Source organism: Pipistrellus hanaki (genome assembly GCF_964339955.1).
Source record: "Pipistrellus hanaki genome assembly, chromosome: 7".
Classification (NCBI taxonomy): domain Eukaryota; kingdom Metazoa; phylum Chordata; class Mammalia; order Chiroptera; family Vespertilionidae; genus Pipistrellus; species Pipistrellus hanaki.
Genome location: NC_140509.1, coordinates 5,991,521 through 6,015,240, shown reverse-complemented (window position 1 = coordinate 6,015,240; position 23,720 = coordinate 5,991,521). Strand labels below are relative to the sequence as shown.

The 23,720-nt window shown below is 65.1% G+C and overlaps 2 protein-coding genes across 16 annotated transcripts in view; both read right to left on the bottom strand.

The window, feature by feature from the left end:
* Positions 1-2,484: 2,484 nt before the first annotated feature.
* The window catches only part of ANKS1A (ankyrin repeat and sterile alpha motif domain containing 1A), a gene marked incomplete at its 3' end in the record, with an annotated part of 164,746 nt that continues 143,510 nt past the window's right edge, over positions 2,485-23,720 (bottom strand). For 3 of the 15 annotated variants that reach the window (XM_084889983.1, XM_084889991.1, XM_084889995.1), the window contains 11 exons: positions 13,860-13,958; positions 13,054-13,206; positions 12,860-12,967; positions 11,850-12,014; positions 11,372-11,497; positions 8,910-8,981; positions 8,684-8,770; positions 8,301-8,438; positions 7,304-7,474; positions 7,111-7,209; positions 5,721-5,840 (listed from right to left, as the gene is read on the bottom strand). In XM_084889983.1, coding sequence (XP_084746109.1) covers positions 5,721-5,840; positions 7,111-7,209; positions 7,304-7,474; positions 8,301-8,438; positions 8,684-8,770; positions 8,910-8,981; positions 11,372-11,497; positions 11,850-12,014; positions 12,860-12,967; positions 13,054-13,206; positions 13,860-13,958 — 1,338 coding nt within the window. Of the gene's footprint in view, positions 5,841-7,110; positions 7,210-7,303; positions 7,475-8,300; positions 8,442-8,683; positions 8,771-8,909; positions 8,982-11,371; positions 11,498-11,849; positions 12,015-12,859; positions 12,968-13,053; positions 13,207-13,859; positions 13,959-23,720 lie in introns of all 15 variants that reach the window. The other 12 variants (XM_084889990.1, XM_084889994.1, XM_084889989.1 and 9 more) reach the window with 8 other exon arrangements.
* On the bottom strand, positions 13,969-19,169 carry LOC311625674 (uncharacterized protein; the record flags this gene model as incomplete). Its single annotated transcript, XM_084890210.1, has 3 exons — positions 13,969-15,715; positions 15,746-16,672; positions 19,096-19,169. The coding sequence occupies 3 exons, from the start codon at positions 19,167-19,169 to the stop codon at positions 15,541-15,543; spliced, it is 1,176 nt and encodes a 391-aa protein (XP_084746336.1). The 3' UTR covers positions 13,969-15,540.

Below are 23,720 nucleotides of genomic sequence, written 5' to 3'. Positions count from 1 at the left end.
TGTTTTCTCCGTTGTTCAGATTGGACAATGTCTATTTCTGGTTTGTGGGTTTGGTCTTTCTTTTTCCATTCTGCCTCTGAGTCCAACCACTCGGTAGTCATTCTGGTTCCTGTGTGTCAGGAGCAGCCTGGCCCGCTGGCGATGGCGCCTGTCCCCGGTGGCTGGCAGCTTCCTCTTCTTGCCAGGCTGCCCCTTCCTGTGCTTTGGATGCAGAGCACAGGCTTGTGTGGCCTCATCTGGGCCCCTTGGTGTTTCTGCTGGGGTTTCCATTGTGCTGAGTGAGAAGCAGAGGGAAGCGTTTGCCTGATCCCCTTCCCGGAAGGAGTTCGTTCACTTCGATGCTGTCGCCCTGCTGTGAGCCTAGTTCCAGTCCTTCCTTAGGGCGCATTTTGCTGTGCAGAAATGTTTGGTTTTTATATAGTTGAATATATTGACCTTTAAAAAAGAATTTTGTAACATGCTTGGAAGCAACTTTCTCATACCAAGTTTATGAAAAAACCTCCTATTTTCTTATAACTTGTTTGGGTTTCTCTCTCTCTTACCATTTAAGTAAGCATGCCATCTGGACTTTATTTGGTGAAAGTAGGGACAGGAACCTCTTCCCCCAAGACTGCCCGTTGTCCCAGCACCGTTTACTGGATAATAGATGTTTCATGGAGTTAGGTCACTGCTTGTTTATGAGTGTTCCCAGCCCCCGAGACCCGGGAGGAGCAGCCACGTGTAAAGGCTTCCCTGCGCGATGGGTGGCAGAGCTGGCGCTAGGTGGGCCAGTGAACTGCAAGCACACGGGGCTGCTGGCCTGTTTGCAGGGAGCCAGTGGGTGACAGACACCTTCAGGTGAAGTCGCAGTGGCCAGGCTGTCCCTGGAAGCGCACCAGGGGGCAGAGTTCTGGCCCCTGTGCAGCTGTCTCAGCCCAGCGGCTGGGTGCCGGGAGGACTCGGGGAGTGACAGAAACGGCCGATGGGGCGGGGACACGTGGGTGAGGCCTGGCCTCCCAACAGCCTCTGGTCCGAGGACATGTGTGAGCCCCTGACCACCGGGAGCCAGAAGAGGCTGCGGGGTGAAGGCAGCAGATGCTGTTGTGTTGCGTGTGCCCCACCCCTTCCTCCTAAGGCCTCCCCACCCCTTTCCTCCTCCCTCCGGTCCTCCCGTCCCCCCGCCCCCTTTTTTTTGGTAATATATTTTATTGATTTTTTACAGAGAGGAAGAGAGAGGGATAGTCAGAAACATCAATGAGAGAGAATCAGCTGCCTCCTGCACACCCCCCACTGGGGATGTGCCCGCAACCAATGTACATACCCTTGACCGAATCGAACCTGGGACCTTTCATTCCCCAGGCCGATACTCTATCCACTGAGTCAAACCAGTTTCATCTGTTCTCTCCCTGCTGTTCTATTCCAGTTCCCATTTAGAGGCTCAGAGCAGCAGCCCAGGTGCCAGTGAACTGGCAGGTGTCCCACCCCAGTCAGCACTGAGCCGGGCCAGCGGTCACACAGAAGAATCCGGTGGCACCAAAGGGACTGACAGTGGCAATGTGTCCTGGTACAGCGTCCGCAGAAGGGGCATCAGTGGCCAAGGCGTCTGCTGCCCAGGAGGGTGTGGAAGCAGGAGCACTGGCCTGTCCACCCCCACTTTCAACGTGGCCCTCAGAAGCCCTGTGTTGGAAGGACCCGGATTCGGTGTTGTCTCTGCTACAAGCTGGCTGCTGCTCAGAGACAGCTCCCCTGCTCTGGGCCATGTTTCCGTCAAACACAGTCGGGTGCTGGATCAGCTCAGCGGTGGTTTCAAAGCCCTTTGCTATGGAGTATGTCACAGGCTCTGAGGACACTGGGCCAGGTTTCTGGGTCCCCTCGGCACCATGGGCTGGAACTTTAACCTTTCTGAGCCTGTTTCCCTCTGTAAATAGGGTGATTACACCCAGGAAGGCGTGAGTGCCAATGAGATGGCTGCCTGTAAAGAGGCTGGCCACTCAATGAAGGGCCATCAGGGTCATGTGGGCCTTTGCGAACCTTCCTCTAAAAATCCAGCCTGGCACCACCCTCCTTCCCTGCCACCGGCTCCGGGACACCGGCCTGGTCCCCACAGCCCTGGGGCTGTGCCGTGAGCCTTGCGGATGGCTCCCGGCTGGTAGCTAGTTGTGTGTCTAAAACTCAATCTCCACAACCAAACTAAGTCCCCCAGGAAGACACTTCCTCCACAGCACGGCCCCACGCCGCCTTGTGCAGGCGCTCCACACGCGTGGGCTGACAGGGCGCAGCGGCTGCACCGGACATGGCTCCACCAGTGCTCAGACGATGCTCCGGAGCCTCCCCAGGTGACGAGCGGACAGCCCCCCCCCCCCCCCCCCCCGAGGAACGTGGGCAGAGCAGAATCCCCAAACCACCCGGCAGACAGCAGGGCTCACACCCACGGGTCTGGCCTGTGCGGCACCAGGAAAACACCAGGAAACATTCCAACCCAAAGACTCCAAACAGCAAGGCTGGTTTCGTGTCGCTCTGGTTTATTAGTTCCGTCTGTTCTAAGTTGCACGTTAGGAAATAACAAAACCAACGCCAGGGCCCCGGGCGCTCACAGCCTGAGTGAGGTCAGTCTACGTTGCTGCACAGATTGGCTGTTTGTACAAGAGGTGTGTAAATCGGGCAGATTGGACAGATGAACAACTATATGTACAGTAAAGTAAAAGGGGAGTCATTCAAGTATCAAAATACAGAGACAGATTAAATAACATCTTTATTACAACTCGGTCCGTCGCCACACCATTGGCAACAGTGCTTTCCTGGCAGCCATTCTGCGGCCTGGCCTCCTCAGGACAGACGAGTCAGACCAGCCTCCACGGTCTGGGCGACTTCGGCTCCCCTGCCCCCAGGACCCGGTGCGGACGCCCCGAGGGAGGGGGCGGGCAGGCGCGGGCCGCCAGAGCAGCTGGCCGGCGGGAGGGCCAGCCAGAGCCTGCAGCGGCGGCAGGGCCACCGGCTCCACGTCCCAGCTCCACGGGCCCCCCAGTTCAGAAGTGGAGACGGCTGCCACACGCATGACCCGCACTGAGACGTGCAGAGCAGGGCGGCTGCTGGAAGCCTGTCAAGTCCTGGCAGTTCTTCCAGGGAAGGCAGTGCCGCCAGGAGGGGAGGAAGGCAGGTGCAGTCCTTTCCTTTTCGATATTCAGAAGTGAACGCGTCTCAACACAAAGCCAGAGCCAAAGCAGACAGCCGAGGCTCTCCAATAGGAAAATACCCTGAATAAATAAAGAACGTAGCAGCTTCCAGGGAGAAACACCACCTGTGACTCACGTGGGCCGAGCGGCTCGGCGTAGTGTCTGTTCCCTTCTGGCCTCGTGGCACCCCTGCCCCGCGGCCCAGCAGGGGCCGCTCCCCTCCTGCCTCCGCCCTCACCAACTCCTGGCAGAAAGCAGGTGCACCCTCACGGGGAGCGGGGGGCGTCCTCGCAGGCCCTGGAAGCAGCAGGAAGTCGAACCAAACTCCACTTCCTGTTTAGTACCGCAAAGTGGAGGAGCCCCTCGGAGGGGGCGACCACCAGGCTTCCCGTGCCTGGCCAAGCGCAGGCTGCGCAGGTGCCCAGGGCTCTCCTGACCTTCCCTGGAGAGGCCGCCACGCCTGGCCAGCTCCCTCCGGGGAATCGGCTCATTTCTGCTCCACTGGGGGGCGGGGCGGGGGGCGTGAGGGGAGGTGGAGACACCACAGGTAAAAAGCAAAGCCAGCCCCAGAGCCGAGGGGCAGCGAGCTCCGACCCACCTGCCCTGAAGGCCACACGGGGCACCAAACTGCCACTTCCTCGCTCCACGTGGAGCCAGGGAAGGCCAGCAGCCGAGAACAGTCAAGCCAGGAACTCAGAGAACCCGAGGAGGCCTGTCAGAGGCCTGGTCAGACAGACCACGAACCAGCAGGCAGCATCTTAGCTGCCGACCCAATAATGCCCAAAACTCAGCTGCCTCTTCTCCTCCAACTCAACCCAGGAGCCTGAAGTCCCAGAAAGCTGGTGGGCCGGCAGCCAGGGCAGGCTCTGACTTCATGCACCAGGAACGGCTGGCTCGTCTCCGCAGGACCTGGACCTTCCTCCCGGGAACCCCAGACGGCCCAGAAGCCTCTGCTCCTGCCAGGCGCCTCTAAGGGCCCAGGGCCAGGTGGGGACAAGAGCCGAGCTCTCGGGGACCAGGGTCCAACTCCGGTGGGTTTGAAAAGCAGACTAACAACACGTAGTCAAGGCTGCCCCTCGTGTACCCCTTTCCTACCATGGGCACCGTCTCCCGTCCGACCCACCTGAGGACAGGCCGGACAGACTGGCCCTTTACCCGCCTCGGTTCCCTGTCCCCTGACCCTACAGGCACTGTCTAAAGGCTGGCAGTTGAACCTAGAGGTTTGAGGCAAGTGTTAAAAGTTCATTTTATAAAATTTTTCATTAAAACGTGTTCTGGATAAGTCACATCCTGACGCTCTGGGCTCCGGCCTCCTGGGAGAGGCCCACAGGCTCCGAGCCGGGCAGGAGGCGGCGCAGGCGGCAGGCAGCCAGGCGGAGGCCGGGCCTGGGCTTCGGAGCTGCAGGTGAGACGGCGGCGGTGGAGGTGCCGGTGGCGGAGCAGAAGCCTGAGCTCCCACACCTGTGTCCGCAGCACAGCTGGTTCCTCAGTGGCTCAGCTTGGCAGAAGCAAACACAACGGGGGAGGAGAGGGTTAACCAGGGCTGCACAGGTGGGGGTCATGGAAAGGGACCAGGAAGCAGAAAGGAGACAAGAAGCGGAACAGAAGGTCCCTCACGGCTTCCCCCGAGCACCCACTGCCACCTCTGGCTCAGTGTCTGCCTGGCAGGCACGGGACCGGCAGAGGACCCCTTGGTTTACCAACGGGGGCTCAGTTACAAAGCAGCAGCAACCCTGGGCGTCTGCGAGACTGTGCCGTGTCCGCACTCCCTACTGAGCCGCCCGGCTCCTGCCGCCGCCCAGCGGGGAGAGCCGAGGCAGCTGCTGCTGGCTGGGTGGTGAGGCACAGCCCTGTCCAGGGAAGGGCCGGGTGATGGCTGACTACCACTGAGCCCTACACTGGGGACAAGGTCAGAAGATGGGCGCCATGTGCAGGGAGGGAGGCCTTCCTCTGTGTGAGCTAGACTCCGGCCGGCCTGTGCCTCACTGGCCAGGACGGGAGGGCCGGCCACACATGCCACCCCTTCCTCGGAGGGGAAGACCCAGCGGGCCGAGGCCGCGGGGCAGAGGCAGGCCCTGCGGTGCATGTGCCCGGGCGGGGCGGCCTGGCCCAGCTCATCACTGAGCTCAGGGCCTCGGGTGGCCAGCACCTCGAGGGGAGACGGGCCAGCGGGAGCCGAGCGGGGCTCTGGCTCGGGTCACAGTGGCCGGTTGTGTGGAGAGGTGCACGGGGAGCTGAGCAGCGGCCCCGGCGCTCGGCACGAAGGCAGCGAGGACGCGCCGGGCCCGCCGGCCAGTGAGCGCCGACGCGGCAGCGCCCGCCCGCAGTGCACAGGGTGGGCCTCGAGGCTCCCGGCGCCGCGGCCCGCAGCCCGCTCGGCACCGCCTCAAGGCAAGCCGTCCCGAGCCGTCGGTGCCCGGGGCTCACAGTGTCCGGTGGTGGCACGAGCTGGGAGCACAGTGTCTGCAGCTCCTGCCGAGCAGAGCGTCCCGGCGGGCTGGGCGGCTGGAAGAGCGGAGAGCAGACAGGCCGGCGGCAAGGCACAGACTAGTGAGGAGAGGGTGGGTGTTAGAAGATAGTGGTCTCGTACTTGGTGCTGAGGCTCCGCTTAGAGTCTGGCTTGGGGTCCACAACCCAGGAGACGCTGGCGTGGGACTGGGCGTCCGGCTCCACGTCGGGCGGCTCCAGCTGCCAGGGAAGAAGGGCAGTCAGGTGGAGCGCACACCTGTGCCCGGGCACCAGGCCCGCTGCGCCCCCTCCCCCGCCCGGGCAACTCCAGCATCTGGGCGACCTCGGCCAGCCACCCGCCAGCCGAGGCCCCCCAGCAGCCCCAGAGGGTGAGGAGCCGGGAAGACACAGGACCCACCAGAGGCCAAAGTCCAGAGAGTGTGTGTGTGTGCGCGCCTTTCTGGGCTGTGTGTGTGTCAGGAGTGACTCTGGGGTGTGCTTGTGTGTGTGCGTGTGTGTGTATGTGTAGTGGCTCTGGGGTGTGTGTGTGTGTGTGTATGTGTAGTGGCTCTGGGGTGTGTGTGTATGTGTGTGTGTGTCAGGAGTGACTCTGGTGTGTGTGTGTGTGTGTGTGTGTGTGTGTGTCAGGAGTGACTCTGGGGTGTGTGTGTGTGTGTGTGTGTGTGTCAGGAGTGACTCTGGGGTGTGTGTGTGTGTGTGTGTGTGTGTGTCAGGAGTGACTCTGGGGTGTGTGTGTGTGTGTGTGTGTCAGGAGTGACTCTGGGGTGTGTGTGTGTGTGTGTGTGTGTGTGTGTGTCAGGAGTGACTCTGGGGTGTGTGTGTGTGTGTGTGTGTGTGTGTGTGTCAGGAGTGACTCTGGGGTGTGTGTGTGTGTGTGTCAGGAGTGACTCTGGGGTGTGTGTGTGTGTGTGTGTGTGTGTGTGTGTGTCAGGAGTGACTCTGGGGTGTGTGTGTGTGTGTGTGTGTGTGTGTGTCAGGAGTGACTCTGGGGTGTGTGTGTGTGTGTGTGTGTCAGGAGTGACTCTGGGGTGTGTGTGTGTGTGTGTGTGTGTCAGGAGTGACTCTGGGGTGTGTGTGTGTGTGTGTGTGTGTGTGTGTGTCAGGAGTGACTCTGGGGTGTGTGTGTGTGTGTGTGTGTGTGTGTGTCAGGAGTGACTCTGGGGTGTGTGTGTGTGTGTGTGTGTGTGTATGCATGTGCCTGTGTGGCGCAGGAGCGACTCCCTCCCGGGAGCGTGGTGGGAGGGCCAGGCTGGGCCTCAGCAGGGCAGCCTGACCTGGGGATGCTCAGAGCTGTCGGACTCTGGGCACCTCCCCGCCTGGGCCTCATGGCCGGAGCCCACAGCTGTGGCAGGACCGGCAGCACGGGCTCCACGGGAGGACACAGAACAGGGCTGAAGCACAGACAGGACGGCGGGCGGGCAGGAAAGGAGGATGCCACGCAGCCGGAGGCCACGGCCCCAACGACGGGCACAGACACGGACGCAAAGACCTTGACTCCAGGACTGACAGACGGCAGCGGCAGGTAAGAAGGACGATGGGTGGTGCAGGTGTGACAGTAACAACAGCGGGTGTCGGGGGGCAGCGGCACCTGGGGTGCAGAGCACAGCGGACAGACAGGCGGTGTGCCGGGGCCCTGCGCCGGCAGCCCGCGGTGGGAGACCCCGGCGGGCCAGGGCACGTACCGCGGACTTCCTCACGCCCGCGCGAGGTTTCGGCACGGGTTTGGAATTTTTCGTCTCCAGGGGCTCTGCAGCAGAGGCGCCCACAGGCCGGACCCGCTGGGCCTGCAGGGCCAGCTGGTAGGCCACCTCGAACGCCTGGCCCAGCGTCAGGATGATCTCGTAGGTCAGGGTCTGCGAGGAAAGCGCACGCTCAGCAGATGGGGGCTGCGGGCCTCCCTCCCCCAGCACAGGCTCGGGGCACCGACACGGCACAGAACAGTCATTTCTGCCAAAGCAACTGACAAATCGGAGTACCCCGAGCCTCGCCCGCGTTTTGTTTCCTCTCGCGTGATTTCCTCGGAGAAGACGGCGAAGGTGACCCTGCGCCAGCCAACCAGGACCGGGAGGACACAAACTGTCTGGCGGCCACGCCCGGCCCTCCCTCAGGCCTGCAGAGGGCGCCCGTGGGACCGGCGCCACCCGTTCTCAGCGGTTTGTTAGCACAAAGCGGGGCTGGCTTTTCCTTCAGCTCCTTTTGAACGGGTTGCTGGTGAGTTCCTGGTGCCGTGCCCGGGTTTTACTGCCCCGGAGCACACAGGCGGCACAGAGCTGATGGACGTGAGAAAAGCGAGCGAGAGCGCCAAGAACGTGTGTATGTGTGTGTGTGGGGGGCCTCCTCGTCCCATCCTCAACCCCACGAGGCGGTCACATCACACCCCTGCAGGCCAGGAGCCTGACGCCAGGCAGGAACCGGCTCCTCTCCCCGAGGGCCTGGCCTCAGGGAGTCCTCCCGCCGCCCAGGCGGGGGCAGCTCCTCGGCCAGCACCTGGGCAGCACAGGCAGGAGGGCCGCTGCGCCCACGGGGGCGGAGGGCACTGCAGGGAGCCGCAGGGCTGGGCGGCCCAGGCCGGGACTAACTCGCCGGAGCGGCCAGCCCGTCGCTGAGCCCGGACAGGCCGGTGCTCTGAGCGGCTCCCGGCGCACAGAGGGGCGTCGGCTGCGGGCTGAGACTACCCACCACGTCCACGGTGCTGAAGACGTGGCAGTAGTGGTGGCCCGTGTGCAGGTCCTTGGTGATGTAGGCGAAGGTGCAGAGGTCCTCGGGGTCCTGGGCCGCGCAGGAGATGTTCCGGACCTCGTGCTCCGCGATGACCTTCTGCTGGAGAGAGGGGCCTGGGTCCGGCTCCCTGCATGGCCGCCGGCCTCTGCCCGGGCGGGGCGGGGCGGGCGGGGTCTGGCCTCGCCGGTAAGGTGTGGGGTCTCTGCAGCCCTCTGCCTCGGGGGTGGAGGGGGTGAGAGGGAAGGCGGGCGCTGGGCGGGCACCCAGGCAGTCACCAGGGCACGGCGGGACCGGGGTGCGGGCGGGATGGAGGGACGGGGCTGCGGGGCGGGGCAGCGCACCTTGTTGGAGGCGTCGATGAACTTGACGCCTTTGTAGGTGATGGACAGGGTGATGGTGGGGACCTTCCTCATGTGCTCCGTGGATTTCTGTGGGAAACGGGCCTGTGAACGCTGCTCAGGGCCAAGGCCCGGGGTCTCACAGCCAACAGCCCCTCCCACCCCCGGACATGGGGCCCAGCGGCTGCGGCCGGGACCGACCAGCCCACTTCACCCCACAGACACCCACCCGCATCTTGGCACAGGCGTCCTGCGTGGATTCTGTCCCTCGAAGGTCTTTGATCAACATGGAGCCCAGGTACTGCGGAGGGAGCGGCCGGGCTCAGCGCCCACATCACCACGGGGCGAGGGGCTGTGAGGGGCTGTGTGAGGGGCTGAGTGAGGGGCTGTGTGAGGGGCTGTGTGAGGGGCTGTGTGGGGGGCTGTGAGGGGCTGTGTGAGGGGCTGTGTGAGGGGCTGTGTGAGGGGCTGTGTGAGGGGCTGTGAGGGGCTGTGTGAGGGGCTGAGTGAGGGGCTGTGAGGGGCTGTGAGGGGCTGTGTAGGGCTGTGAGGGGCTGTGAGGGGCTGTGAGGGGCTGTGAGGGGCTGTGTGGGGGGCTGTGTGGGGCTGTGAGGGGCTGTGTGAGGGGCTGTGTGAGGGGCTGTGTGAGGGGCTGTGAGGGACTGTGAGGGGCTGTGTGAGGGGCTGTGTAGGGCTGTGAGGGGCTGTGTGGGGCTGTGTGAGGGGCTGTGTGGGGCTGTGAGGGGCTGTGTGGGGCTGTGAGGGGCTGTGTGAGAGGCTGTGAGGGAGGCTGTGTGAGGGGCTGTGAGGGGCTGTGTGAGGGGCTGAGTGAGGGGCTGTGAGGGGCTGTGTGAGGGACTGTGAGGGGCTGTGTGGGGGCTGTGAGGGACTGTGAGGGGCTGTGAGGGGCTGTGTGAGGGGCTGTGTGAGGGACTGTGAGGGGCTGTGTGGGGGCTGTGAGGGACTGTGAGGGGCTGTGAGGGGCTGTGTGAGGGGCTGTGAGGGGCTGTGAGGGGCTGTGTAGGGCTGTGAGGGGCTGTGTGGGGCTGTGTGAGGGGCTGTGTGGGGCTGTGAGGGGCTGTGTAGGGCTGTGAGGGGCTGTGTGGGGCTGTGTGAGGGGCTGTGTGGGGCTGTGAGGGGCTGTGTGGGGCTGTGAGGGGCTGTGTGGGGCTGTGAGGGGCTGTGTAGGGCTGTGAGGGGCTGTGTGAGGGGCTGTGTGAGGGACTGTGAGGGGCTGTGTGGGGGCTGTGAGGGACTGTGAGGGGCTGTGAGGGGCTGTGTGAGGGGCTGTGAGGGGCTGTGAGGGGCTGTGTAGGGCTGTGAGGGGCTGTGAGGGGCTGTGAGGGGCTGTGTAGGGCTGTGAGGGGCTGTGTGAGGGGCTGAGTGAGGGGCTGTGTGAGGGGCTGTGTGAGGGGCTGTGTGGGGGGCTGTGAGGGGCTGTGAGGGGCTGTGTGAGGGGCTGTGTGAGGGGCTGTGTGAGGGGCTGTGAGGGGCTGTGTGAGGGGCTGAGTGAGGGGCTGTGTGGGGGGCTGTGAGGGGCTGTGAGGGGCTGTGTAGGGCTGTGAGGGGCTGTGAGGGGCTGTGAGGGGCTGTGAGGGGCTGTGTGGGGGGCTGTGTGGGGCTGTGAGGGGCTGTGTGAGGGGCTGTGTGAGGGGCTGTGTGAGGGGCTGTGTGAGGGGCTGTGTGGGGCTGTGAGGGGCTGTGTAGGGCTGTGAGGGGCTGTGTGGGGCTGTGTGAGGGGCTGTGTGGGGCTGTGAGGGGCTGTGTGGGGCTGTGAGGGGCTGTGTGGGGCTGTGAGGGGCTGTGTGAGAGGCTGTGAGGGAGGCTGTGTGAGGGGCTGTGAGGGGCTGTGTGAGGGGCTGAGTGAGGGGCTGTGAGGGGCTGTGTGAGGGACTGTGAGGGGCTGTGTGGGGGCTGTGAGGGACTGTGAGGGGCTGTGAGGGGCTGTGTGAGGGGCTGTGTGAGGGACTGTGAGGGGCTGTGTGGGGGCTGTGAGGGACTGTGAGGGGCTGTGAGGGGCTGTGTGAGGGGCTGTGAGGGGCTGTGAGGGGCTGTGTAGGGCTGTGAGGGGCTGTGTGGGGCTGTGTGAGGGGCTGTGTGGGGCTGTGAGGGGCTGTGTGGGGCTGTGAGGGGCTGTGTGGGGCTGTGAGGGGCTGTGTAGGGCTGTGAGGGGCTGTGTGAGGGGCTGTGTGAGGGACTGTGAGGGGCTGTGTGGGGGCTGTGAGGGACTGTGAGGGGCTGTGAGGGGCTGTGTGAGGGGCTGTGAGGGGCTGTGAGGGGCTGTGTAGGGCTGTGAGGGGCTGTGAGGGGCTGTGAGGGGCTGTGTAGGGCTGTGAGGGGCTGTGTGAGAGGCTGTGAGGGGCTGTGTGAGGGGCTGTGAGGGGCTGTGTGAGGGGCTGTGTGGGGCTGTGTGGGGCTGTGTGAGGGGTTGTGTGGGGGCTGTGGGGGGTTGTGTGGGGGCTGTGTGGGGGGCTGTGTGAGGGGCTGTGAGGGGCTGTGTGAGGGGCTGTGAGAGGCTGTGTGGGGGGCTGTGAGGGGGGCTGTGAGGGGCTGTGTGGGGCTGTGATGGGCTGTGAGGGGCTGTGAGGGGCTGTGGGGGGCTGTGAGGAGCTGTGAGGGGTTGTGTGGGGGCTGTGGGGGGTTGTGGGGGTGCACTGGAGCGGGAAGCTGCTGGCAGAGGCAGGCACTCACACTGGCTTCGTAACCGCAGGACTCGAAGATGAGCTTTTCGGGCCGGTGCTGCCAGCTCTGCACAGGGGCGTAAGGGGTGGCCAGGCTGGGCGGCCGGAGGGTCAGCCTGGCCTCTCGGTGCTCTTCCTGCAGAACAGGCAGCGTCACAGGCCGCCCGCCCGGCGCCGGGCAGCCCCGGCCTGTCTGTGAGGGGGAGGCGGCGGCAGCGGGGGCGGGAAGGGCCGCAGCACGGCGGGAAAGCGTGTGGGGCTCACGGGCGTGAGGCCGGGGAGCGGAGCCAGCCTCCCGGCCGAGGCCCTGGCTCTGGTCCTGGGTGGGGGCGTCACTGAGGCACCCGCAGCCGGGGAGGGCACCCCGATCTGGAGGGCAGCTCCGAGGAGCAAAGGCAAAGGGCCGGGATGCCAGGAGGAGGCCCAACGCCAGCCCAGCGTGCTCGGGCCGGGGACGGAGGGGACCCGCCTGCAGCCCCCCTGCCCACCTGGGCTCTGAAGCGCTCTGCCCGGGAGGGGGCCGTGGGGTCAGGGAGACTGTCCGGCCGCCTTCTGCCCGAGTCCCCAGGAGGCAGCAGCAGGCCGGCGGGCCGGGCGGTGCAGGAGTCGTTCTGGCTCAGGGGGGACGACGTCTGGGAGAGCAGGTCCTGGCACTGCGGCAGGAGAGGCGGGGGCGGAGCTGCGGGGGGCGGCCCAGCTGTGGGCCGGGCCGGGGCTGCCAGGGCCCTCCCCGACCCTGCAGCGCAGGCACGGACGGCACAGGACAGGACAGGACAGCATGGCCGGGAGGCGCCAGACCGATGTGCGCTGGCCCAGCCTGGGCACAGTCACAGCAACCAGCTTCTTGCTGGAGCCGGAGAGCCCTGACCCGACCTGCGCCCCTGGCTGGAGCCGCACAGGAAAAGGGCTGGGAAGTGCCTTCAAAGGTAAACTGTCTGCCGCAGCCCCTCGGGGTCTCTGGAGGACCTCGCAGCACAGCGGGACGAGGCCCAGAGAACGGGGCAGCGCCTCAGCGCCCACAGCTGCGCGCAGGGCGGCTCCCGGGTGCAGGACAGAGCAGCACCCGCTTCCCGAGGCCCCGGCAGCGGGCAGCTCAGCCCGAAGGCGGAGACAGTGTCCTGGGCCAGGGCAGGTCTGCCCGCCCTTGCAGCGGGGCCCTGGCCTGGCGGCCGAGCACTGTGAGGCTCGGCTCTGGCTCTCCGTGGCCCAGACCCCGCCTGCAGCCCTGCGTTCCAGACTCGGAGTCAGGCGCGGGCGCGGGCACACTGTCCGAAGGGGCCCTCCTGGGGGATCTGCGTGCTTGTTTCCTGCCTCTCCCAACAGGGCACTTCCTGCTGATCCTCAGATGGAGGCCTGTGCTGGACAGAGAACCAGCCCCAACCACTGCCCCGCCCAGCCCGGCACAGGGAGGGTCCTCTGCTGAGGTCCCGTCTCTGAGAGCCCGGTGATCCCCCCAGTTGCCAGCACCACAGAGAGCACGGCCGCTCCCCGCACTCACTCTCAGCTGGGAAAACCTCGGGGGCTTCTGGGGCGGCTCCTCGTAGGGCCTGTCGGCGAGGGAGGCGATGATGCGCTTTCGATGGCCGAGCAGGTGGACCTTGAGGACCTGGGCGGGGGAACGCGCAGTCAGGTGGTGCCCGCCCCGGTGCCTCACCGGGCAGCGGGCAGCGCACGCCAGGCGGCTGCACTCACGTTCACCAGCTCCAGCTCCCAGAGGTTCCTCACGGAGTCGATGGAGCTGTAGCCACTGGACAGGAAGGAGTGGACGTAGTCCTGCAGCCCCAGGGAGTCCAGCCAGGAGGGCACCGACGGGGGGCTGCTCCCCTCGCAGCCCAGGGCCTTCACCTGCGGGGCGAGGGGGCGGGCTGACACCTCGGCCCTCGCGGGGCAAGGTCCCGGGCGGAGACCCTGGCCAGCGCACGCAGCCACAGCGACCACGGCTGGATAGGTACGGGCCTCCCCTCTGGCAACCACAGCGGTCTGGGCCTGGGCCTGGGTCCGGGTCCGGGTCTAGGTCCGGGCCTGGCCTGGCCCGGGGCAGTGGCCCGGTTAAGTGAGGCGGAGGCTTTGCAGAAGGCCCGTGTCTGAGTCACGGACCTGACGGGACAGAACGGTGCGTGTGAAGTGGGCTGGCTCAGTGCTGGGACTACATGTGCTCCCTGCGCTCTGGGCACATGGAAGGGATGGGGCACTGGACGGTCAGCGAGGAGCTCGGCCTACCAGCCCTCCCCCAGGGAGAAGCCAGGGGTCCGCACAGGCCCGTCTGGTCTCAGGAGAACCCCAGGGGCTCCGGGGCCAGGCCTGTGGGCACAGGCCGCACAGGCCAGATGCCTGCAGCCCTGCTGAGGCTGGACAGGTTCTCTCAGTCCCTCTCGCTCTGCTGGCTCCTGAGGCCCTTGTTGCCCTCTGGGGCCTGGGAGGGGGGGAGCGCCCCAAGTGGTCCGCATGCCCCGGCCGGCTGGTGGGGGGAGAGGCCAGGCTGCGGGGCTGGTGGTCACCTTGGGCAGGGCCCGGGCGGCCTGGAGCAGCTTGCGGCGGTGCTGCGGGTCACTGATGCCGATCTCCCGCAGGTCCTGCTCCTCCATCACGTTAGACCCCTGAGGGCAGAAAGGCGAGTGTGAGGGCCTCTGCGCTGGCGGCCGCGGCCTGGGGAGCCAGGCCAGCTTTTCCCGGCTCCACGCCACCTCCTCTGAGACCTCAGGCTCCAGGGAGCGGAGACCGGGTCCCCGGGAGGCGTGTGCCCGCTGGAGCCGAGGGAAGCAGCAGCCAGGTCTGCCAGCCACCCGCTCCCACCTGAGCGGCCACAGGGGAGCTGGCAGGCCTGGGGCTCCGGCAGGGGCGTGGGCACGGGCCTGGCCGGAACAGCGGGCCCCGGGCACACTGCGTGCCCAGGCCGGCCGCACGCCTTCGCCCGCTCCGAGCGAATGGCAGGCTCCATGGCCATCCCAGGCGAAGGACAGGCAGACAAGCCCAGGTCCCTGACCAACGACTTCACAGTTTACGGCTGTGACCATTGCCGCAGCCGGGCCGCGGGCAGAGTCTCAGGGCCGGGGAGGGGGTCAGAGCCGAGCCCGCTGCGGGCTCCGTGCAGCAGCGAGGAGGTGCTGCGTGACCGATGAGGGCTTTACATGGACACCGTCCCCCTCCCCGCTGCCTGCTGTGCTCTGTCCTAACCCTCACTGACAGACAGAAACGGAGGCAGACAGAGGCCAGACCCTGCCTGAGCTCACACACCCAGCACGGAGCTGAGATGGAGCAGATGGACGAGGCCTCCGCTCCGACCCCATGGCGATGGCCTCTTCTCCACAGCCGTGTCCGCCCCAAGACAGGTGTTTTCCGATCACGAAACAGGAAAGTTCACGCTGCCCCGCCCCTCAGCCACAGCGCCCCACCTCCCGGGGCCTCACACTGCCCTGGACGCCCCCTCGTCATCCTGGTGCCCACGTTCCGACCACTAGCAGGCGCCCCGGAGGCTGCGGTCACCGGGGTGGCCGAGTAGGAATGACCGGCCGCTCCCCATTTCGCTTCACACGCAGCGCGGTGCGGCCCTTCCGGGGTGACTCCCAGGACTGCTGGCCGGTGTGTCCCCGCCCGGCAGGTCTGGTTCCGGGCGGACACTTCCCGTCCTGCAGTCACAGCCCCCCGGGAGCCTCCATCCTCCAGGCCTGTCCATCGCGTGTTCTCACAGCACGCGGGGCCCGGCCGTCCCCCAGGCTCACAGGAGCGTCACCCTTCACAGCCCGGTGGGGGTTCGAGCACCAAGCCGAGCTCCCTCTGCGGCCGCCGTGGGGGGGGGGGGGGGGGGGGGGGGGCGGGGACAGGGCTGCGCCTCTCCTTTCGCGCCATCGATGGGGCCGTGGGTCTCCTGGCTGAGGCCGGGATCAGTCCACAGGGAGCAGAAGAGAGCAGACGGGTGTGTCCGCGTCCTCCGCAGCGGGCTCGCTCTGCTCTCTGGCCGGGCGTGCTTCTCCGCGGCCGGCTTAGCAACACCTCCTGCTCCAACGTTCTCACAACCTCCACGTTCTTCCTGCGATTTCACCGTTTCCTGTTTACAGTCAAACCCTCAATTTACACGGCACTCCTGAGGGAAGGTGCGTGTTCCCAGGCAGCAAGCTGTCTCCCACGGTGCCAGTGTCCTGATGTGTCTCACTCCTGGTTCCTCGCAGGTGAGGGGACAGGTCACAGGGCAGCACTGGTGCAGGCCGCCCCGTCCTCCCACGACCTGTGCTCAGACGGCGAGGGACGAGGACAGCAAGCAGTGGTCCTCAGCCGCTGAGCTCGGGCAGACAAGAGTCCGGGGCCACCACTGCTCTGTGGGGGGCGGGGACACGGGAAGAGGCAGGCGGCATGGGTCCTGGCACGCCCAGTGCTGGGCCCGCTGGACCGGGCACGCCTGGCCACACGGCCCTTGGCGCTTCCTGGCACGTCTGGCTCAGAAACACCTCCTGCTCCAGGGGTTTCACCACCTGAAGATGTGCTGGTCAGCCTCTGAGCTAGAAATGGTCCATTTGCACAACGAAGCAGGTCTGAGGCCTGACTCCCAGGACTCGTGCACGGAAAGCCCGAGCGTGGGCAGAGGGACCACGAGACTCCGCCCGCCACGCCCGCCACGCCGCGAAGCCCGCCCAGGCTGCTCTCCTGCACAGGCGGGCGTGGGGGGGCGTGGGGGGCAGGGCAGTGGAAGGTGCGGGCAGCAGCTGGGGACACCCCCCCTTTCTCTACCTCTGGGGGAGGAGCAGTGCTTCCTTCCCTAACTGAGCAGAATTCAATCTGTGTTGAGTGGCCCACAGAGGTGGACAAGAGAGGCCACCAAGGCCGCACAGTGAGGGACAAACGGTCAGGACGCGGCCTAGCCCGGCCTCGGTGTCTGGGGGCCTGGAGCAGGCTGGCTGGGGGAGGCAGCGGCCTGTGGGACTCGTGCGGGGCAGGGCACACTGCTCTGTGGAATGAATGCCCTGCGCGGCTGGCCCTGCCTGACGGGCGCCCATTAGAGCAGTGCCTGCCTGGCTGCACAGCCCGACCCCCCGAACGCCTCCTCCCGCCAGCAGCTTCCTCGGCTCCAGCAGGCGCAGGAGGGGCCTGGAGCCCTGGGCACAGCGCAGCGGGTGTAGGGGCAGAGGGGACTACAGCCAGGGCAGGGTCAGGGCAGGGGGCATCTCGGGTGGGACAGGGCTCCCGGGAAGGCCAGGAGCATAGGCGACAGGAACTGCCTCTGGGGGCCTGAGGGAGACCTGGCTCCAGGCAAGGGAGGCCTGTGGCAGGGCCCAGCCCAGCTTCTGAGCTCTGCCTCCAGCTCTGATTACCCGGGCTTCTTGGCCAGAGGACTTAGAAGGAAAGATCCTTCACATCTCTCACTTGTTAATATTTTGCTGGGAGTTTCTGTAACTGCTGGACTATCTCCATTCAAACCAGTGGAGCAGGACTGGGGGGCCTGGGGGCCTGGCACACTGTGGGCCCCTGTGCCTGCAGCAGGCCCAGGACCGGCGGAGGCTCCAGCTGCTGCGGGCAGAAACCTCATTCCCAACTCTGCGGTCTGTGCCCATGGCGGTGCCGGTGCCTACGGTGGTGCCCGGCCCTTCATCTGCTCAGTGCAAGCCTTCGGAGTGGCCAGGATCCGTACGGCTGGGAGGGAACTGATATAAAACCGGGAAGAGGCTGATCAGCCGGAGCCAATGCTGCTCACTCAGTCTGGGACCAGGTCTGGGACGCGGTCTGGGCTGGGGGGGAAGGGGAGCCCCAGGGGCCTGGGCTGGAGGAGGGGTGGAGGGCGGAGAGGTGCGCTGATGGCTTCCCTGGGGGAGCATGGGAGGCACCAGGCGGGGGGCCTGTGAGGCTGCAGGCAGGGGGCAGTCCCGGCTCTGCGGGAGGCGGGAAGCAGAGGTCCATCCTGGGAGGGACAGGCCTGAGCCGCAGCCCGTCCCTGAGCTGCCTCTGCCCTGGCCTGAGGAGACCTAAAGCGGGCGGAGGCCATCTGCACTTCCCCCGAAGCCTGGGCCTTGTTTCCGGCACAGGGCTCGGCAGCCCTCTGGCAGAAGGTGCCAGGAGGGGCGGGGCTGGCTGTCCCTGGGGGAGCTGGAGGCGCCTGGGAAGCCCATCTGTAGGAGCCCACGCCATGCCTGCGGGCGAGGGCGGCGCGGCTCTGCCCACTCCTGTACGCGGCCCGGAGGCCAGCTCAGCGAGCCCGCCCGGGCGGCAGCAGCTCCTGTCTGAGCCCAGGGCTGAGACCTAAGCCACAGACACTGCAGCTCCTCCTCGAGGAAGGGGAGCCCTCAGCTTGGAGGTGCTGGGCAACCCTGGCACCAGTCTGGGGACCCGATTCCTTGGGGGCTGGCCCAACCTGCCCCTCCTCCGACCAGCTAGGACCCTGGGACCCAGTGGGGCTGTGGGATATGTGCCTGAAGCCCCACTCTCCACCCCAACTCGCTCAAACGCAGCCTTGGAAGAGCAGTCGGAGCAGAGGCAGGCCCCCAGGGGCAGGGGAGCAGCAAGGTGGGGGTGGGGGTGGGGGTGGGGCGCAGCTGTCTGGGGGGCAGAGCCCCAGAGCCTGCCCCTCCTTTCCCTGGGCTCCCCCTGCCTGGCTGCCCCAGGGTGTGTGTGTTGGCACAGCCAGCCTGCAGCGGAGGAAGCCAGAGTGTCCAGTGGCGGCGGGTCTGGAGCCCAGGCACTGGAGTGAAGGTGTTCATCGCAGGGCTCCGAGGGCAGTGAAATGGAGGGAAGCGTGTGCCTGCAGCTCTCTACCCCCGCCTGCCCGTGCCCTGTGTCTGCCCCCAGACCTGCCGGACTGACTCCTCCCATGGAGGTGGGAGGCCATCAGCTCCCAGAAACTCCCCCTCAGCCCGCCCTCCAGCCTCATTTCCATATCCAGTGAGGCCTCTCCCTTCAGACAATGGCCGTCCTTTGTCCAGCCATCAACCACAAAGCCAGGCTGAGGCCTCCTCTCTTGGGGGAGAAGGAATGCCACAGAGCTACTGGCCTGGCCTGATTTCTCTGGGGGGAGGGGGTGCCGGTCCTGGTGCTTCTCCTGCACCCCCCTCTCCAGCCCTCAGTCTAGGGAGAGGGGCAGTGGGAAGAGATGCTCCAGACAGAGGGTGCCTGAACTGGAAGAAGGGGGTGTGATGGGTTGGGGTGGGGGACTCAACTGGGATTTGCCTGAAAAGAGCAAATTAGGAACAGACTTCTTAAATCAAGGGCAGGGAGGGTGGGAGGCTGAGGGAGGGGCCGGTCTGAGTGAGCGGACAGTCCTCAGGCCTATTGCTGCACTGATTTGTGGGGCTAGCGCTGCTCCTCCCCCGGGAAAGGAGCAGCTAAAGCTCATCTACATATATAAAACCCTAATAAGCAAATAGACCAAAGGGCGGAACAACCAAACAACCAGTCGCTATGAAGTGCACTGACCACCAGGGGGCACATGTGGAACATGGTGGGTGCCAGGGCTGTGGTGGGATGGTGGAGCAGGTGAATGGGGGTCACTGTCATTGGGGCGAGCCTCTGGTAGTTACCAAAAATTCTTTGCTCCCGCACACCACAGTCCCGCTGGGCGCTCGAACCCGCTGCAGGTGCCAGAGCCACTGCTTGCACCTGTTGCCAGCACCCAGGGCCAGCCCCAATTGCTCGGCACTGTCAGCAGGTGTGAGCAGTGGCTGCTGGCCCCAATCGCCACTCAGGGCTTCTCCACTCTCCGGCCCCCTCCACTCCAGAGGGGCGATCAGGGCAGCAGCCGCTGCTCACACCCACTGACAGCGCTGGCCGTGCTCACACTCGCTGCTGGCGCTGGCCCCAATTGTTCCACTGCACATTGGCTCCTCCATCGCAGGCCGTCCCCAGGCCACTCTACTGGCCACAGGGACACAGAACAGGACCCTGCTCTAAGCCAGCATCGCCTTCCCGGGAGGGAAGCGGGGGCTGAACCAACCACACACGCACCCGGGGGGTAGGCCAGGTGGGAGGGGTGAGCGCACCTGCCTCCCAGTGCAGACCATGGCCCCCAACCCAGGGAGCGGGGCTGTGAGGGGAGGCCCAGGGAGAGGAGGGGCGGCAGGGCTGTGGCCCAGGAGTCTTAGCGACTGAGAGTGGAGGCCGTGCTGCAGCCAGGGGCTGGAGGCTTCCGTGTGGCAGCTGCGTTAACAAGGAACAAGAACTATCGATATTTACATCAGAACTGGTTCAAATCCCGACTTTGCTGCTCAAGATTGGTACAAGCCAGAACCTGGTCGACAGGCATACACCCAACCGCCGGGCAGGGTTGACCAAGGACTTCCGTGTGCCGAGCACGGAGCTGCCGGCAGGACGGTGCCCGGGCTCTGCGCTCACTGCTCACGGCTGCCTGGCAGCCGGCCTGTGCCTGCCTGGCTGACACCCTCCTGCTCCCCACCTCACACCTCGACCCCCACCCCAGCCCAGTTCTCGCATGAAAAGAGAGACCTTGATGGTGACCGGGAGCAGCTAGTTCCAAGGTCACAGGTCCCCGGTTCCTGCAGCCGGGCCGTCCACCTGTCCCTTCATGAGGTGCTCAGGTGCTGGGAAGCAGCGCCTCATGACCTGGTCCTCCAAGCAGGTCCCTGTGCCCCATCTCTGCACCCGGCACAGCATCCGGCCACCCATCTGCTGCCCATCCGCCCAACATTTGCCTTTCTGAGGCCTTATTTGAGGTGCCATAGTCACCCCAATCACCAGGCCCAAGTCAGACTGGGGTCAAAGGGCTTGATCCCAAGACCACCCAAAGCACCTGACCGGCTGGATGCGAGGACACCGACTGCTTCCTGCAGGGAACGGCTGCTGCCGGCCGCAGTGCAGGGCACACACCTCCCGCCTCCCGCCTTGGTCCCCACAGGTAACAATGGGCCCCCTAGACCTCATGCCCATGAAGTTAGCCGCCAAGTGCGGTCCCAGGGCACAGGGAGGAACAGGGAGGCCGAGCCCCCGGCCCCGGATCAGAGGGGACCTGGAAGCCTGTCTCCTGACTCCCGGGCCAGCGCGCTCTGCCAGGAAGGGGGGCCATGAGCTTCCTGTCCTGCTTCCCTGTCCGGTTCACTGAATGGCGGCCTCAGCGGGCTGCCCTGGCCCGAGCTTCATCCGAGTGGCAGTGTCAGTTAGAACAGAACGCTGGGGACCGGCTGCACTTGTAAGAAAGTTCACCGTGCTGTTAGCCAGGAGGTTTCCGAGTCACCGGAAACGCAGCCCATCCCCCTCAGCAGGGAGCTGCCCACTGCCATGGAAGGACGGACAGCCTCCCTGCAGGACAGAGCCTCCGGCCTTGAAGATCCCAGCCCTTTGCTAACCACTAAGTCCTGTGAAGACCCCAGCCTCTGCTTGCCCGAAGGCCTTTGCACATCTCTAGACCTGCAAACTGCCCGTTTGGCCTATCCTTTGCCTACTTCCCAGGTGATCTTTGCACCCTTTACCCAATATAAACAGCTGCCTTACGGAGGGAAGCGGGGGAGTGCAGAGCAGATTTTTGTGGGTGATCTGCTGCTCTCCCACACTGCCGGTAGGATTGGAATGAACACTCATATTTTATTCCACCTGTTGCTGTTAAAATGGCTCACGTAGTGACAGGCAGTGTAGACCCTTGATTGGCGGGTTACAGACGGTTACCGGAGGCCGGAGCTCCTGCGCCGTGCCATGCGGTGGGGCAGCTGCAGGTCTAGAGGGGCAGGGCGGGCCCTGAGCCAGTGCCAGGAGCTCGCGGGGACTGACTCTGCTCCGTCTCCGGCCCTCTGCAGAAGGTGCCAGCACACAGCGGGTGGATACGGTGGTCTGCCTGACCCAGCGGCACCTGAGAGTGACTGCTAACCTACCCCTGGCTCAGATGCCAGGCTCCAACTCCGGGCAACCCACTGAGCAGGAGGCGGGCACAGCTCCCTCCTGAGAAAGGGCGGCATGGGGCCTGCCGAGGGGGCGAGGGCACCTCTGGGCCAGGAGACCTGGCTTCAGTCACAGCCAGCTGCCTGCTTGAGGGACGGCCTTGGGGAAATTACTTAATTCCTGAGTCCTGAATGAGACCAGGAGTCCACAGATGGGCTGCAGGGACGCCCTTGGACCCTGAACCCTGTACCTTAGAGACACACGGCCCTGCCCTCTGGGTTCTCAAGCGAAGTGGCCACAGTCAGAGATGCCAGGATAGGACCTCTGCCACACTCACGCCGAGATGCCAGCATCCGGAAGCTGCTCCGGGACCTGTTGCATCCAATACCATCTGCAAGTGGTTTGTTAACAGACAGGAGGCTGGCGCTCGGATGCCCCTCCCTGGGGCTGGAGGCCGGGGCGGTGCCAGGCAGACACAGCTGCTGCTGCTACAGCCCCTGTCCCTGCCGTCACTCTGAGTAACCCCGGGGCTGGCGGAGGGGAGCCATGTGCTAGAAGGGGCCTGCAGTGCGCACGACAGAGACGGGGAAGCAGCTGCTGTGCACCAGCCCCGGGACACCGATCGTTAAGTTCCTAAGTGACCACGGAGCCCAGGACACACGCTGCCTGAGGGGCCTCTCAAAGCCCAGCTCCTGAGCTCCCCACACTCTGAGGCTGCAGGGAAAGCACACCTGGGGTGTGGCGGGAGGAAGGGGCAGACTGGGGGGAAGTGGAGGCAGGCGTGCGGACCGACCGAGTGCTGGCAGTACCTCCCCCTGAAGCCTGGGAGGGGAGAGGGCGAGGGGGTGCCACCTGCTCGCAGTGCCCGCCTCTGGGCCTCAGCGCCCACCTGCAACTCCACCACCGCCCCGGGGCCCCTCCCTCTGCGCCTGGGCACTCAGCACTGGCCCGGCTGCCGCTTCACTGCTACATGTGCCTGCGCTCCCAGCTGGACGGGCCTCTCAGGGCACCTGCTACTTGCTCTTCCAGTTTCAGACCCACCCACTGCGGAGAGCGCAGGATCCATTACACCCAAAGAAAAAGCCGGTGCTCCCAGACAGCCCTGCATGCAGATCCCGGTGCACACCACATCCGCGTCTCAGACTCCTCCTCAGCTCCAAGGTACATGTGTTCCCACATCAGACACGATTCAAAAGCACATTTTTAATGTGCACATGGTACCCCGTCACTGAGGGACGCCGTCACTCACTCAGCCAACACCTGCACGAAGCCCCAGGCACGGAGACCCGCGTGCTGGGGGCTGCAGACCTGCCGCCACCCACGGCCTCCTCCCTGCTCATAGGAAAGCCCATTCCCTGCGGGCAAGGCCTGTGTGAGGCAGAGTGGTGCCAGCCCCAGGCTCAGCCTGGCGCACCTGGAGGCCCCTGCCCCCGCCCCCGCCCTGCCCCTACCAATCAAAGGCCCTTCTGCCTGCAGGCAAGAGATGTGGACACAGGTCCAGCTGCAGTGTCGCTGGTCTAGCCCATCCAGCACCTCACAGGAGGAGCAGCCGAGAGAGAGAGGATGAGGAGATGAGCCAGGACCGGCCCTCACTTTTCTAAAGCTACACCTGGGACAGGAGCCTGAGGAGACACACTTTTGCTCAGTATGGAGCGCGCTCTAAGTCAGCCTCGCGATGGCAAACACAGATGGGATATATATACCACATCTGGGGCGCGCCCGTCCCTGAACACATCATGGCGAGGACAGAGGGATGATTAGACCACAGGCTGAGTCCCCTCCGCTGGGAGGGGCTGCATGACACCACAGATGCGCTGTATTCCTCCACCACAAACCTGTGGGCGCCCTTCAGGGGAAACCCACTGCAGTGCCTCGTCTGTGAAACACCCTGTTTCCAGATGTTCTCACTACAGCTGGAGCCCGGCTTCCCCGTGAGCAATTTGCAGGAGAGTCTCCAGGGCAGTTCAGAACCAAGGGCGACAACGGCAGCACTGAACCCACACTGGGACGCAGCACTGCCAGCGCGACAGACGTGGCACCATATGCAATGTTTCTACACAAACAGGGCCCCTCGCGTGTGTTTTGGTCCTCGTTTTTCTGGTTGCTAAAACTTAATTAGCCTCACAACCCATCTGGCAATTTACATGCAATTACCCAGGATGCTTTGCAAGGCCACTCTGGTGCCTGAAGTAACTCGGGAGTCCCATGCAGACCCCGAGGAACCCAGAGCTGCGAGAGGAGCAGCCTGGCCCGGGGCCACAGGAGGGCCTGGCGGGCCTGGAAAAGGGAGCCGCTGGCCTCCCTCCTGAGGGCCAGGGGGACAGACGCCTTCTGACAGGCCCTGCGTCCTGAGTGGACCGCTGGCCTGGCGGGTGCCGCCCTACTACTTGCTGGTCGGGCACAGGGAAGGCAGGGCAGCGGTTTTAATGGTGCCCGGATATTCGAGGGCTGGGAACCTTACCTTTTCCAAAATGAGCAGGAGGAGCGAGAAGTCAAGAGCTCAGCCCCGAAAGCACTGAAGCCCAGGGAGGGGACACATGATGTCCCGGCCCCTT